At 34.4% G+C, this 16778-nt stretch overlaps 3 protein-coding genes across 4 annotated transcripts; all 3 read left to right on the top strand.

Moving 5' to 3' along the window:
* The first annotated feature begins 6555 nt into the window (after positions 1-6555).
* Positions 6556-8347, top strand: LOC110787222 (berberine bridge enzyme-like 4). The gene has a single exon (XM_021991806.2). The coding sequence runs from the start codon at positions 6576-6578 to the stop codon at positions 8169-8171; it is 1596 nt and encodes a 531-aa protein (XP_021847498.1). The 5' UTR covers positions 6556-6575; the 3' UTR covers positions 8172-8347.
* Positions 8348-10992: 2645 nt separating this feature from the next.
* Positions 10993-12731, top strand: LOC110787221 (berberine bridge enzyme-like 3). 2 transcript variants are annotated; one of them, XM_056828973.1, is made up of 2 exons: positions 10993-11473; positions 11727-12731. In XM_056828973.1, the coding sequence occupies exons 1-2, from the start codon at positions 10993-10995 to the stop codon at positions 12602-12604; spliced, it is 1359 nt and encodes a 452-aa protein (XP_056684951.1). In that variant the 3' UTR covers positions 12605-12731. The 2 variants fall into 2 exon arrangements, with proteins under 2 accessions (XP_056684951.1, XP_056684950.1); XM_056828972.1 differs by having other exon boundaries at positions 10993-11443; positions 11754-12730.
* A 1236-nt stretch (positions 12732-13967) lies between these two features.
* Positions 13968-15732, top strand: LOC110787219 (berberine bridge enzyme-like 3). The gene has a single exon (XM_021991804.2). The coding sequence runs from the start codon at positions 13979-13981 to the stop codon at positions 15566-15568; it is 1590 nt and encodes a 529-aa protein (XP_021847496.2). The 5' UTR covers positions 13968-13978; the 3' UTR covers positions 15569-15732.
* Positions 15733-16778: the final 1046 nt, after the last annotated feature.

Here is a 16778-nt window from a genome sequence, read left to right on the forward strand (position 1 = left end):
AGTTGTTTCTTTCTTTATATCGACTACCTTATTTACATATTTTCATTGTAAAAATATTGAATCGATAGTAAAAATATTCTGATGACACATAGCCTATGTGGCGCCTATATGTACCAATTAAACTGCGACACGTAAAATTGTGACAACTAAATGTTGTCGCAACTTACGACCTTTATCATCACCCTTATGTAAGATAGAGTGTTGGTTCAAATCCCTCCTTACCTCTTTGGAATACTACTGTGGCTCAATTGCACAAAATTTTCATTGTTTGTTATTCTCTTTTGTCTACCTGTAGATTTGATTAATGAATAGGATAATTTACTATTAAGAGTTAATTAATTTGGATACCGCTAGATAGCATTAAGTAGAGCATCCATTAAATCTTAAGGGGGGTGTTTGGTTCACGTAATTTGGGTATGAGGTATGTCTTTAGAATGAGAATAACTTACACCTAGTGTTTGTTTAAGAAATGATTTCTAAACTTTTATCTCAAAGGCGTAAATCTACAAAGTAGACGGTTTAAATTTCCAAAAGAGGAAGTATGTATAACCGTATGACTCATACCAAACTTTTAGTAAACAAAAGAGAAAAAAAAGAGTTGATAATTGGACAAAACCAAACACATGGGCCGATACCTCCATGATTTCATTACTCATTATCCAAACCTAACACCCAAAGTCTATTTGATAAAATGAAATATGGTAACTTCTAATGGGCTGAATGATATTTTGTGACCCGTAACCCGATTTTATCAGAACAACCCAAAAAATAATGGGTCAAAACCCGACTGATTGAAAATCATTGTTTTTGTAGTAATAAAATGATATTATGAGGAATTTTAAGCATAATAAAGAAGTTGTTGTTACTATTGTTGGGTGTAATATGATTTTAGTTTGAATTATAATCCATTTTAGGATTGAATTTGACTAAATATAAACTTGTGTAGGAAAATTTGTTACTTTGTGCCAATATTTTGTATATTTATTACCTAAATTAATGAAAATATAATACGAGTTTTAAAAACTCTCAACCCGTTGGGTCGACCCAAACCCGAAAGTTCTGGGTCCTGAACAAACATTTGTAAACCCGAACCCAAAATAATCGATCCGAACTAACCTGAACTCGAAAATAATTTTATACAACCCGACTCGACTGACCCGTTTGACAGGTCTACTAATGTTCTATTCTTCGTAATCTGTATTAATTGAATGTGAAAGAATTAACGTATTAGGGAACTAGGCACGTTGTTGTTGTATTCCAAGTTAAGCTTAGCCTCCTTAATCCTTATCCACCCCAACCCAACTTTTGAAGTCTCGAAGTCGTCAACTCGGGCTGGGTTAATTTATTGTTGTATTGTTGTGTGGGTTGTGGATGTCATGTGGATTGGGCTGAATGATTGACGGGCAAATACTAACGAGTTCACAAGGGAAGTAGCAATTAGCAAAGGTCCAATGTTGAAATTACCTAAACTAAAAGCACGGAATACAAGACTACAATTTGCAATAAGCTGTCCAACAGCGCAGCTGTAAGCCTATAATGCTACATACCTAGCGTTTATACTTTTAGGGAGTGTCTAGCACACAAATTTTTGATATGAGGTATGGGTTTGGAATGAGTAAAAATCATACTTAGCGTTTGTTTAAGAAATTTGTAAATTCTAAACCATTTATCAAATCCAGAACGTATGAGGCTTAGAAATCCAATGAGGGAGACAAGTATGGCTCATACCATGCCTCTAGGACTCTAGGTATGAAATAAATAACAACAACTTTTGTGTAAGACCGTCTTACCGAAAAGACCACTTTGATTGCTTAACTAATTCGTACAATTGCTTAACTAATTAGTTTAAGTGCTTAACTAAATTAGTTTAAGTGCTTAACTAAATTAGTTCCATTGTTTAACTAATTTCTTCCCGTGCTTAACTAATTAGTTTGAGTGCTTAACTAATTAGTTTGAGTGCTTAACTAATTAATTTTATTGCTTAACTTATATGACACTAATGCAGTTTTTGTGTAAGACCGCCTTATATAAAAGTTTGTAAATAAAATAATAATAAAAAAAATCTATTCCTAAGCAAATTAAATTAAACACATGATATTAAGAATAAAGTTCCAATCCGATACCACATTGCTTTCATTCCTGATTCCAAACTCATACCAATTCGCGAAACAAAACGACTCTATACATATACAAGCATAAATATCTTTATACATCGTAATATTATTAAAAAAAAAACTAAAAAGTTAATAATTCGAAACTTTACGTCAAGATAAATAAAAAATAGTTATTTTTATATAAAAAAAAATTAGTATTATATTTTTAAAGGTAATATAATTTGAATTGATCATGAATTACAAAATACTCCGTAGTATTCATGTAGCTGTATTAATGAACAACTGAGCCGCTTCTCCCCTCTCTCTCTCTCTCTTCTCTCTCTTTTTAGGGTTTATAAAAATTAGGGTTTTCAAGGGCGGAAATAACCAATTTTCTTCGGAAATTTGGTTATTTCCGCCCCTTCTCTTTCAACTATGTTGTGTTTTTGCGTTAGATCTCAATAAAACTACATAGTTTCAGTGTAGTAAGTACCCCTCTGGTGGGTTTGCTTGTTTAAGTTTAGTAAGTACCCCCATGGTGGATTTATTTCTAGTTAAGTTTTGTGTGTTTAGTTTAGTTCAGGTTGTTTCTTAATTTGGTAAAGATTTATGCGAGATCGAAGAGGATGTCAATCTTTCGACTACAATCAGACGAATCAGACAGAAATCATATTTGTCACGGCTACAACAGATCTATAGATCCCCTCGTCAATGAAGGCTGTAAATCTCAGCGATATACTCCCTCCGTCCCGGAATACTTGACCTGTTTTCCTTATCGGGCCGTCCCTTAATACTTGACATGTTTCTAAAAATGGAAATATTCTAACAATATTATATTATTTTTCACTCCACCCCTATTAACCCACCTACCCCCTACTCCATACAAAAAATAATTAAAAATTCAACCCCTACTCTCCTCCAACCCCACCTCTTAACCCACCTCCCACTAACTACATTAAAATAATACCCCACTATCAACTACTACCTATTAAATTAAATAAGTCAATTCAAGTCTCTCAAACTCTGTGCCGGTCAAACCGGGTCGAGTATTCCGGGACGGAGGGAGTAAAAGAGGGTATACAGAATGTTTGATATACTACGATCGTAGCTATGGTGAAAGGAAGTTTTTATTTGATTCGATTGTTATGTATTTGTTAGATTTAAATTTTTATGTAGATGTCGTATAACTTTTTAATCAATGAATTAATTTGTTTATCCAAAAAAAAAAAGTAGCTGTATTAATGATGCGAAGGTGGAGGAGAGAGGAGGGTCGGTGGTGGAAATGGAGGAGAGAGAAAAGTGGGGATGCATGGAAGAACAAATTCATAGGAGAGAGTCGCTGAACTTGCTTTCATCGACCCGAAGCGCGCTAAAAGGTTACAATCTCCTCTTTTTCCTTGAGTCCTGCATTTTTTTCCTTTCGATTTTATTGTCAAAAGGTCTTGCGTGTACTAGGTGTACAATAAATTATTGTACACCAAGATAACTTTTACCCATTTTTTTGTAACTTTAACCTAGTTTTGATTAACTTTTATATTAGTAAAAAATGTTAATAGATAAATATTTTAAAGAGTTAAATGATTAATTTTATACATTATTAGTGATTTTGAAGAAATAAGTTTTGTTAAAATGAAAAAATTTATCACTAAAAAATGGATAACTTTTACATATATAAACTTAACTTTTAAGCATTTTGAGTTAACTTTTACTGTCGTGTACAATATTTATTGTACAACCCTTGTAAATAAGAATTTGTGTTTTATTGTTGGTTATGATTTTGTGTTCATTTGCTTGGTTGCTGCATTTTGATGACTAAGTCATTTAGTTGTGTAATTATACGACTTTCCTTACAAATTTGATGGATTTCTTCCCCTCTTTTTTTATTAATAATTCGTTTGATTGCATTTAAATACGTTGCAAAATCAAAGTTTTCGTGTTCCTTTGAGGAATTCAAGGTTTTTTCTGGTTGATTTTTGCTGGGTTTTTGGTTTTGATCTGGTAAATGAAGCTAAGATCCGTGTTTTATTTGTGTTGATTATGCATAGTTAAATTGAGATTAGAGGAATTTGATTTTAGGGTTTATGAGAATGGTGATCGCTGGGAAACTGAGATCTCAGAGAATTTGAGATCAGAAAGTTTGTATTGCTGATCTCAGAATGCTTTGATGAGGATATTATGTTTTCCATTTTTGTTTTCTGGCTTCTGAATCAAAACAATAAATTTCTCTGTTTATGGGGCTTCAGAGATCATTTTGTTACCAATTGCTCATGTAAACATTGTTAAATTGCAATCTTGTAGATTTTGGTAATATCGTTAACCTTAGCCTTTACTCCATTTGTTGTGGCTGCTAAATTTCTCAGCTTGTATGTTAGTGCACACTAGGCAGGCACACTACTCCATTTATCAGCTTGTATGTTAGCCTTAACCTTGGCTTGTATGTTAGTGCACACTACTCCATTTTTTGATTTGTTAATTTTTGTATCATGTTTTCTAGTTTTATATGTCTTTAACTATTGAGTTTAATTTTTGTGGTTAATTAAATTAGGTTGGTGATTGCAATTAGGATGCGGATTTTTTCAATTTGTACTACGGAGTAGTAGAAATCAAGATGGCAGAAGGTGATTTGAAAGCGGAGGAGTGTTGTTTGGAGAACAAACAATCAGCTGTTGCTTCGAGTTCATCAGTTTTTGAAGAGGAGGGTAGTGCTAGTGTTACTGTGTTAGTCTCAAGTCTTCGGGTGTTAGTAGCCCAGTTGCCACTTCGCCTTCTCATAGGCAGCGGAAGCTCAATTCGCTCTTTCTTGTTTCAATGTCAAGTCCTATTAATTGTTGTAATGCCATTTGGTTGATGTTAATTATCTCATGTGGGTATGGTACAATGGTGCCCTGGATGAATTCAGTTTACTGATTTATTTTTTTGGATATCCATATTGCATACTGTTATATATGAGGATATCAGAAAAGTTGTGATGTTGTTCAGCAATCTATTGATTTTAGTAATGAAAACTTCTTAATTGCCGGAAAGGGGGGAAATGGTGGTTCTGGTTCACAGCAAAGGGCTGCCCTGGACGTTCTGGTTCAAAGCAGGGGCATATGGTGAAATCATCAGAAAACATAGGGGCATATGGTGAAAACATATGAAACCATGGTGAAATAAATTTGTTTGAAATACAGGGATATCTTGTGAAATAAAGTTTCTAACAGCCACTTAACGGGAGTGCGTCGAGGCGGATATCGGGCATGCAACAACAAACACATATCAACTAAAAGACAAATAGCTAAAAGACAAAAAAGGAAGTACCATTCATGTAAAAAAAGTACCATTCTGTAAAAAAAAAATACCATTCTGTAAAAAAAAGTACCATTTGTGTTTAGAAAAGTACCATTTAATTTTTTTTTTGTCCTTTTTCCTATTTTGTCTTATGTTCTGATATGTATTTGGACACACATATCAGATATGTGTTTTTACTTCCTCCACTTAACGGCAGGGTTAAGTCATGCGAGAAAATGAAACCTCAGGGGTATTTGGTGAATTACTGAAACAACAAGGGTATTTGGTGAATAAACTTAAAACTCGGGGGTATTTCGTGAAAAATCCGTACTATAATCTCTCAATTATTCCAAAATCCGAAAGTTTAACATACTCCAAAATTTATCCCCAATCCCCTATGACGTATTGACGTGTATGAAATTATGATGTGCAGTAATGGAGATTGCCACATGATAAATAGATTTTCTGATGAATGTAAACTCAGTAAAACAAATGGAACTTGTAATAAAGAAAAATGATATTCCGTATTAACCTAATCAAACATTAATTATATGGATCGATCCACGAATATGTGTTATTTTGTAATGCATGGGGTTTCGTATTATCAATAATATCATTATTATAATCCAGCATTTTAAAAATTAGAAGTACTTGTCATAACATTATATTATGAATTTATGAAATAGATAGATTATAATTTTACTAATGACAACTAACAGCTGACAGTTTTGTACAAATGACAACTAATGAACAAGATATTTTGTTTTTCCTTAACATTTGTACGAATATATGTATGTTACACCTTAATAATTGTCGTTTAAATTTTCTCATGATTTGAAATCATTATAATCGATATCTTTATTTAATGATTTTTTCCCCTAAAATTATTATGCAGATGCCATGTCGACAGTTATTTAGCAACGAATGGAGTATAAACATTTCCTGAATCTGGCATAAAATTTTGAACGTTGACTATTCGTGGTATAATTATAAGTAATGGCTAATGACTACGTTTGCACTTATATTGTTTACAAGATATTTATTCACAACTTGTATGCGCGTCTTCAAACACGCCACATTTTGCAGTCCATATTGACTACTAATCCATCGTGCATATTAAGTTCAATCGCTGTCTAACATGCTCTCCAAAGTTTCTATAAATAGACTCATCAAATTCATTAGTAACGAACACCAAATTAAACTAAAAACAAAATGAAATTCATATACACTAATGTTCTACTATTCTCATTTCTATTCGTATTCAGTCTTTCCCATATAAGAGCTTCAAATTCAGCCATTGATAATTTCCTTCAATGCCTTCCTTCTCGCCCAAATCCATCACATCCGATCTCTAACGTCATCTATACTCCTACAAATGCTTCGTTCTTAAGTGTTCTTCAAAGTTACATACGCGATAGTAGATTTAACACGTCTACTACACCAAAACCTCTAGCTATTATCACGGCCTTGGACGTGTCTCATGTCCAAGCAACCGTGATATGTGCGAAAACAAGTGGGGTTGAAATTAGGATTAGAAGTGGTGGACATGATTTTGAAGGACTCTCTTACACTTCAAATGTTCCCTTTGTTATCCTTGATATGTTCAATTTGAGATCCATTGATGTTGACATACCAAGTGAGACGGCTTCTATCCAAGCTGGAGCAACTCTAGGTGAGCTTTATTATAAGATTTCCCAAAAGAGTAAGATCCATGCTTTCCCTGCAGGGGTGTGCTTCACTCTTGGCGCCGGAGGCCACTTTAGTGGAGGTGGCTATGGGAATTTGATAAGGCAATATGGCTTATCAGTCGATAACATTATCGATGCACAAGTTGTGGATGCAAATGGTAGACTTCTCAACCGTAAAAGTATGGGTGAAGATCTTTTTTGGGCCATTAGAGGTGGTGGAGGTGCTAGTTTCGGGGTCATTTTATCATGGAAAATCAAACTAGTGCGCGTTCCAGAGATTGTGACAGTTTTCAATGTTCAAAAGACCTTAGATCAAGGGGCTACGGATGTGGTGATGCAATGGCAACAAGTAGCTTCCACAATTGATAAGAAGCTCTTTATTAGGGCACAACCACAGACAATTCAACAAGGAGGGAGCAAGACGGTCCAAGTTACATTCATTGGGTTATATCTTGGGAGGGCTAGTGCACTTGTTCCGTTGATGAACAAGAGCTTTCCGCGGTTGGGTTTACAAGCACAAGATTGCACCGAGATGCCATGGATTAGAACTACTTTATTTTGGAATGGTAACCCAATTGGTACTCCCCTTGAGGTGTTGTTGGATAGGACACCTTCCCCGTCCAACTCCTATGGAAAACACAAGTCTGATTATGTGAAAACACCTATTCCAAGGGCAGGATTAGAAGCTATATGGAAGAAGATGATTCAAGTGCAATCAAATAACATTTTACTGATGCAATGGAATCCTTATGGTGGGAGGATGAGCGAGATTCCTGAGAATGCAACGGCATTTCCTCATCGAGCAGGGAACCTCTTTAAGATGCAGTACCTTACACTTTGGCAAGATGGTAGTGTTGATGCTATAAATAAGAATATCCAAGCTACTAGAGACCTTTATGCAACATTTACTCCATATGTGTCTAAGAACCCAAGGGAAACATACTTAAACTACAGGGACATTGACATAGGTACCAATACTAATGGGAACTTAGGTTTTGCTCAGGACTTTTTTAAGAACAATGTGAAGAGATTGTTGGAAGTTAAGGCCAAGGTCGATCCGAGCAATTTCTTCAGGTATGAGCAGAGCATACCAGTTTTTCCTAAGAAACAATCAAGCTGATATATAAAGGTATAGGAAAAAAGTGTTGGTATATATTGTATACATTGTTTAAAACTTATAGAGTACTTGTATATTAATTGCTTGGGTTATGTAATTATGAATCAGTATGAATAATACAAGTGCAAAACTTATTCTAATAGAAGAAAATTAAACAACAGTTTGCGAAATCACTGTTTCTCAATGCAGCATACATAAGATAATGCCATATGAATCGGTGAAGATGTATTAACTTAAAAGTGATCAAACAGACTTACAGATGCTGTAGTATCTGATACAAGTCTTATATCTTTAGGCCGCTTGAAGTTGAGTGGATGAGTTGCAGATGCTGGTGTCCCCTGCAGTAGTCAATACACCTTCCTTGTGAACAGCCATAGTTAGTGCATAAACTCTTCAAACTTGTCATTAACAGGCACTGTAATACAGTTAGTACATTAAAAAAAACTTACTGTAACTGTTTTGCAGAAAAGAGAAATAAAACATAGAACAAAAGAGAGTTTTCGGAATCAAAAGACCTCAACAGTCTGGATCAGTAAACCTCATATCTGATAATCAGAGCTCATAAGTGAATATAGTTTCAGGGGAACCCAGGGTCATTACCTATTCTATTGCCATCCTCCAGAATTGAGAAATGGCCATATTGGCATTAAAATTATCTTCACCTTCGACTTTGCGAATTTGTGATGATTATTTTTTGGTAAGTTTATGCGAATGAGACCTTCACATACCAATATTACCCATTCGCCAAAATTACAAAATTTCACTTAAACATTTCATCAAACACCTCGTGGGCAATAAGTAAAATTCAAGCAAACATTTCCTCTTCAATTGCTCGAATTTTTTGTAGACCAAAGATAAAGAAAATTGAGATGTTTCCACTGTAGATGACAAATTTGCGAAAGAAGCATAAGAAAGAAAATAGAAGAAAGGGGAACATGGCGCCAAAAGCAGGGAAGAAGAGAACAGAAGGTCAACACCTGATTTATTTTATCCTCTTTCAACTTAAAGTTTTAAAGTTTTTTTTGGGTACAACTTAAAAAAGAGGGTCAACTTAAAGTCATCGTTATTTTTGGTACAACTTAAAAAGAGGGTCAACTTAAAGTTCTTTTTTTTTTTACAAAGCCAATGTAAAAGCTTATTGTCTTCATCTGGTTTTAGTGGCGTGTGCGCACATATGGGGCAAATTTTTTACAAAATTTGCTTTAGGTGATTTTATAAAATAAATAAATTATATAAGGTTCTTTCTTGTAAAATTTGAGCTATAAAATGTCTTATTTGATAAATCTATACTATTATTAAATCTCCAAGTTAAATCATGTCACGCCGTCATGTGTCACCTGAAACCAACAAGAAATATAATAGAAAGATGAGGAAGCTGATACATATACCCCTTGGGTATGAAATAGTGTCATACCCTGAACTCCCATTGGTTGTTTTCACATAAGCAACCCCACATGGGATTAAAATTTAAATCTAAAATGTGAAACCCACATGAAATTTACAAATCTAAACCAATCACAGCCTAGGGTATGACACTATTGTATACCCAAAGGGTATATAGATGACCATCTTAACTACTCCCTCCGTCTCTTTTTGTTTTTTACGTTTTGTATTTTTCACGCGTTTTAACGAATAATTAATTTGCATCGAGATTCCTCAATTTTTTTATTTAAACAAGATAAGTTACGTTTATTTATAATGTTTTCACTTTTATCAAAATTCTGATATTGGGAAATGAAAAAAAATTTAATGTCCCAATGGAAAAGTGTGAGAGATTAAATGACCCAATGAATTTAATTGGTTAAAATAATAATAATTGGACACAAATTTTGATAGAATATAAGTTATTTATGTGATAATATAAAAAGAAATGTAAAGAACATTTTGAAATACCCAAAAAGGAAAACGTAAAAAACAAAAAGAGACGGAGGGAGTACCCTATTATTTATGCCTTTTAACTCTATTCAAATATATTTAAGTGGGATAGGATTAGTATGTACGTGTATTTACACTATTTTTTCACATGGTGTATGTTACTCCGTATTAATTTTCTAATTTCACCACATAGTGATTGCAAGAAAATTTAATTTTGTTACCATTATTGAAAATGGTTGTGAATAATGACTGCATTTTTTATTTTTCCATTTTCTACATATAATAGAACACGTTTTTCATTAATTAGTCAAGAATTGTGTTAGCACATGTGGATCATAACATATACACAAAACATTTATTAGATATTGGACATGATTTACAAATACTAATTAACAACCAAAAAGGGAATAACACTATTACTGAAAATTGATACGTACTACATACAATACATCACATCCAAATTAATAAAATAAACGATCTCCGAATAGTTATTAAAAAAAAGGTCAAACTTGCATACGCAAAACGCAACACATGTAAAAAATGCGTAATTTTTTTATATATTATCCAACATTGTAATCGGGACATCGCCCGAGGACACACTAGTTTGTCTTTAAATAATGACATAATAACAATAATATCCCTTCCTACGTTTTCCAAACAAAAATCAATGACATAATAACAGACGATTGTTTCTTGGATGATAATGATCATCTCTCTAAAATTCTAAAATATGAAGTCATGCAGTGAAAATATTAAACAATGAGTGTTCGTCGTGTATTTTTCTGTAATGACTAAGTACGTTTCCGTTACATCCTTGGCAGTTTATATTGACTAATAATACGGATTAGTAATAATAATCTATCATTCATACATCGATGGATGTCTTTGGTCGTCAAAATTTCTATAAATAGACTCAACAAGCCATTGAAAACACCAAACTACAAACAAAATGAAATCTCTACTGTTCTCATTTCTATTTCTATTTCTATTTTTTCTTTCCCATATAAGCGCTTCAAATTCATCCATTGACACTTTCCTTGAATGCCTTCCATCTCACTCGAATCCATCACATCCAATCTCTAATTCCATCTATACTCCTACGAACTCTTCGTTCTTAAGTGTTCTTCAAAACTACATACGCGATAGTAGATTTAACACGTCTACTACACCAAAACCCTTAGCCATAGTCACGGCCTTAGACGTATCCCATGTCCAAGCAACCGTTATATGTGCAAAAACAAATGGTGTAAAAATTAGGATTAGAAGTGGTGGGCATGATTTTGAAGGTCTCTCATACATCTCAAATGTTCCCTTTGTTATCCTTGACATGTTCAATTTACGATCTATTGATGTTGACATACCAAGTGAGACGGCTTTTATCCAGGCTGGAGCAACCCTAGGTGAACTTTACTATAAGATTGCCCAAAAGAGTACTACCTCCGTTTCAAAAAGATCTTTACGCTTTGAAAAATGTGTCTAAAAATCAAAACTTTGATCATAAATTCTCACTATTATATCTATCAAAAATTATCATGAAATATCTTGTTAGATTCATCTCTAAATGTATTTTATAAATATCAATTTTTTATAATTTTTTTCTATACAAAATTGGATATATTAACGTTCAAGCATTGCACCGGAATCCGTGCAAATAGTAACTGTAAAGATCTTTTTGAAACGGAGGTAGTAATATCCATGCTTTCCCTGCAGGGGTATGCTTTACTGTTGGCGCCGGAGGCCACTTTAGTGGAGGTGGCTACGGGAATATGTTAAGGCAATATGGTTTATCGATTGATAACATAATTGATGCAGAAGTTATTGATGCAAATGGTAGACTTCTCAACCGTGAAAGCATGGGTGAAGATCTTTTTTGGGCTATTAGGGGTGGTGGAGGTGCTAGTTTTGGTGTCATATTATCATGGAAAATAAATCTAGTACGCGTTCCAGAGATTGTGACAGTTTTCAATGTTCAAAGGACCTTGGCTCAAGGTGCTACAGACGTAGTCATACAGTGGCAACAAGTAGCTTCCACGGTTGATAGGAAACTCTTCATAAGAGTACAACCAGAGACAATTCAACAAGGAGGAAGCAAGACGGTCCAGGTTACATTCATTGCGTTGTATCTTGGACGCGCCAGTTCACTTATTCCGTTGATGAACAAGAGCTTTCCGCTGTTGGGTTTACAGGCACAAGATTGCACCGAAATGCCATGGATTAATACAACTTTATTTTGGAATGGTAACCCAACTGGTACTCCCCTTGAAGTGTTGTTGAATAGGACGTCATCTCGCCGTCCCTACTATGGAAAACACAAGTCTGATTATGTGAAAACACCAATTCCAAGAGCAGGATTAGAGACAATATGGAAAAAGATGATTGAAGTGCAATTGGATAATATTGTTCGGATGCAATGGAATCCTTACGGTGGGCGGATGAGTGAGATTCCTGAGGATGCAACGGCATTTCCTCAAACTCTCCTTATATTAATATCATTTATCCTTAAGTATGAGCTAATTGAGTTGTTTATTAGTTACCAAACTTTGAGGTTTTTTCTGACATGAACATACGTGGTGATTCTTATAAGTTATAACTATCCTGAATAGTCTCCAAGAATCCAGGCTGTCTTATTAGAGGATTTGAAAGAAATGACTCGGTCTACGGTCTCGCTTGGTGCTAGTTGTTGCAGGCTAACTTGAGGTGGACATGAAGTCAATAGTGTAGTTTTTCTAGTTTTTAATTTTGATATGGCTTGTTGATTTTTGTACGTTTTTCTCTTTATTTTACCCCTCTCTTTCAACAAAAATAAAATAAAATAATAATATAACAATTGAAAGTTTAGCAAAGATGATTATTCTTTGGATGATAATGCATCTCTCATTCTTTTTAAATTAATATTTTTGACTAATTCTTGGCACAAAATTTTGAACGATCGTGTGTTTAACTGGAATGACGAATGACTAATGACAATAATGTTTGCACTAATCATTTTGATTTGTAGCTCTTGTTTACAAGATTTTCATTACTAACTTGAATGCACATCATCTTCAAACACGGCACATTTTGCATTCCAAGATGACTAGTAAATACTTCCCCGTCCCTAAAAGATTGCCCCATTTGATATTTTATGGTTTTCAAGACGCGACTTAAAACGTAAATATTTCTAATTCTACACGCGTATAAATTATAAACAGTTTATATTTCGAAAATATTTTTGAAACAAATCTAACAACATCCCACATGGCTATCTTATTTCTTATAGGTTAATGGAAATTTATGGTCAAAACACTACAAGAATTTGTATCTTTAACGACAACCTAATTACGACGGGTCAAAAATCCCGTCGTCAAAGCCTTTTGCGACTGGGCTAACAACCTAACAAAGACGGGAATAACCGTCGTAAATGTCTTTTACGACGGGTTAACGACGAGATTTTCTATTAACGACGGCCCCCTTTTATGACGGGTCCGCGACAGGAAATCTCTTCGTTAATCAACAATTATTGGCCTTTTGCAACGGGATTTCCCGTCGTTAACAGTACAATTTCTTGTAGTGAAATTTTCAAAGTTTGACTCAAACTACAAGATCGAATTTGTATCTTTAACGACAACCTAATAGCGACGGGTCAAAAATTCCGTCGCAAAAGCCTTTTGCGACGGGGATAACAACCAAACAAAGACGGGAACAACCGTCGCAAATGTCTTTTACGACGGGTTAACGACGAAAATTTCCATTAACGACGGCTCCCTTTTATGACGGTTTTACGACAAGAAATTCCGTCGTTAATCAACGATTATTGGCCTTTAATACAATTTTTTGTAATGTTATATTATTTAGTCAATATCGTTAATTAATATTATCCTCTTTCAAAAATTCCTATTCAAAATTTCTATAAATAGACTCAACCAAGCGATTCAAAACATCAAACTACAAACAAAATGAAATTCTTATACACTAATGCTCTACTATTCTCATTCCTATTCGTATTTTGTCTTTCTCACGTAAGTGCTTCAAATTCATCCATTGACAATTTCCTTCAATGTCTTCCATCTCGCTCAAATCCATCACATCCAATCTCTAACGCTGTGTACACTCCTACCAACTCTTCATTCTTGAGTGTTCTTCAAAACTACATACGCAATAGTAGATTTAACACGTCTACTACTCCAAAACCTCTAGCCATAGTCACGCCCTTGGACATATCCCATGTCCAAGCAACCGTTATATGTGCAAAAACAAATGGGATTGAAATTAGGATTAGAAGTGGTGGACATGATTATGAAGGCCTATCATACGTTGCAAATGTTCCCTTTATTATCCTTGACATGTTCAATTTACGATCAATTGACGTTGATATACCAAATGAGACGGCTTCTATCCAGTCTGGGGCAACCCTAGGTGAACTTTATTATAAGATTTCCCAAAAGAGTAACATCCATGCATTTCCTGCAGGGGTGTGTTTTACTGTTGGCGCCGGAGGCCACTTTAGTGGAGGTGGCTACGGGAATATGTTAAGACAATATGGTTTATCTATCGATAACATTATCGATGCACAAGTTGTGGATGCAAATGGTAGAATTCTCAACCGCGAAAGCATGGGTGAAGATCTTTTTTGGGCTATTAGGGGTGGTGGAGGTGCTAGTTTTTGTGTCATATTATCATGGAAATTAAAACTAGTACGCGTTCCAGAGATTGTGACAGTTTTCAATGTTCAAAGGACGTTGGCTCAAGGTGCTACAAATATAGTCATGCAATGGCAACAAGTAGCTTCCACGATTGATAACAAACTCTTTATCAGAGTACAACCACAGGCAATTCAACAAGGAGGAAGCAAGACGGTCCAAGTTACATTCATTGCGTTATACCTTGGACGCGCCAGTACACTTGTTCCATTGATGAACAAGAGTTTTCCGCGGTTGGGATTACAAGCACAAGATTGCACCGAGATGCCATGGATTAATACAACTTTATTTTGGAATGGTAACCCAATTGGTACTCCCCTTGAAGTGTTGTTGGATAGGGCACCTTCCCCGTCCAACTCCTATGGAAAAAACAAGTCCGATTATGTAAAAACACCTATTCCTAGGGCAGGATTAGAAGCTATATGGAAGAAAATGATTCAACTGCAATCAAATAATGTATTTTTGATGCAATGGAATCCTTATGGTGGGAGGATGAGTGAGATTCCTGAGAATGCAACGGCGTTTCCTTATCGAGCAGGGAATCTATTTAAGATGCAATACATTACACTTTGGCAAGATGATGGTGTTGAGGCTATAAACAGGAATATCCAAGCTACTAGAGAACTTCATGCTACTTTTACTCCTTATGTGACTAAGAACCCAAGACAAGCATTCTTAAATTATAGGGATATTGATATTGGTACCAACAATAATGGGAACTTAGTTTTTGCTCAGGACTACTTTAAGAATAATGTCAAGAGATTGTTGGAAGTTAAGGCTAAGGTCGATCCGAGTGATTTCTTCAGGTATGAGCAGAGTATACCAGTTTTCCCTAAGAGAAAATAAAGCTGATATACAGGTAAATTAAGAGTGTTTGTATATAATTGTAAGATACGATCGAGTATGTGACTTACTTGTATATTGTTTTATTTATGTGATTATGAAGTTGTATCTAGGTATGAAATGTGTATCAATAAAATAAAATGTGCGGTATAGTTTGATTTATGTAACCTTGTTTTGTTCGAGATCCCAGCAGCTCACTTGTTTATCACGAGCAGCAGAGAACAAGTAACAACGATAAGGTTTTCTCTCGCAAATTTATTTTACTCTAAGATCTGTTTTCGCAGCTCATCTACTTAGATGGGCACCAGATTTTCGTAAAGACTACTTCTTATCTTTTAAAAAAAAGGGTCTGTTTTGGCAAAAAAAAGTTAAAAAATTATTTCTCGCAAAAAATTATTTTTGACAAATTTGCCATTAATTAATGACATTTATATGCATTTGAGTATTTTTTTTTTAGGGGCAGGGGTAGGGGGGTTTGGTGGTTGTGTGTGAATGTTTTAAAAGCTAATAGAAAATGTAATAGAGTTATAGAAAATGTAATAGAGTTATGGAGATGACATGGTGGTATATACGGGACGACTCGTACGAGTCTTATACTTCCTCGGTTTCTCAAAGTTCTTTACGCTTTGGAATATGTGTCCAAAATATAAAAATTTTGACCGTAAATTCTCACTATTATATACTCCCTCCATTCCTAAATGATCTTCCTATTTGGTGTTTGGGGTGGAAAATAAGAAAATGGAATCTTATAATAATTGGGTGTAAGAGTAATGATTGGGTGTAAGAGAAAATAATAAATAAATGAAGAGAAGTAATAAAGAAATGAAAGAGAGAAGATATTTTTCTTAAAGTAATAAAAAATCATAAAAGTGGGGTTGGGTAGATGAATAGGAAAATCATAAAATGTGAATAAGGGATGGTGGGAAAATTTATGGTAAAAAGTCATGTCCAAAAATAGAAACAAGAAGATCAAATATGAACGACATTTATAGAAATAGGAAGATAAAAAAGGAATGGAGGGAGTACATCAAAACGTTACATGTAAGATCTTGTTAGATTTGTCTCGGTATGTATTTTAAGAATATCATCTTTTTTTAATTTTTCCACGTACGAAATTTAATATATTAGTAGTTAAATATTGCATTGGAGTGCGTGCAAATAGTAACTGTAAAGAACTTTTTGAAACGGAGGGAATAACCTGTTATGATACGGA

Source organism: Spinacia oleracea, chromosome 1 (genome assembly GCF_020520425.1).
Source record: "Spinacia oleracea cultivar Varoflay chromosome 1, BTI_SOV_V1, whole genome shotgun sequence".
Taxonomy (NCBI): domain Eukaryota; kingdom Viridiplantae; phylum Streptophyta; class Magnoliopsida; order Caryophyllales; family Amaranthaceae; genus Spinacia; species Spinacia oleracea.

Bases quoted from the DNA above. Each gene is read 5' to 3' on its own strand.
- LOC110787219 (XM_021991804.2), top strand. From the start codon at position 13,979: ATGAAATTCTTATACACTAATGCTCTACTATTCTCATTCCTATTCGTA.
- LOC110787221 (XM_056828973.1), top strand. From the start codon at position 10,993: ATGAAATCTCTACTGTTCTCATTTCTATTTCTATTTCTATTTTTTCTT. The intron at 11,474-11,726 runs GTACTACCTCCG...TTTGAAACGGAG, and splicing joins CTATAAGATTGCCCAAAAGA to GTAGTAATATCCATGCTTTC.
- LOC110787222 (XM_021991806.2), top strand. From the start codon at position 6,576: ATGAAATTCATATACACTAATGTTCTACTATTCTCATTTCTATTCGTA.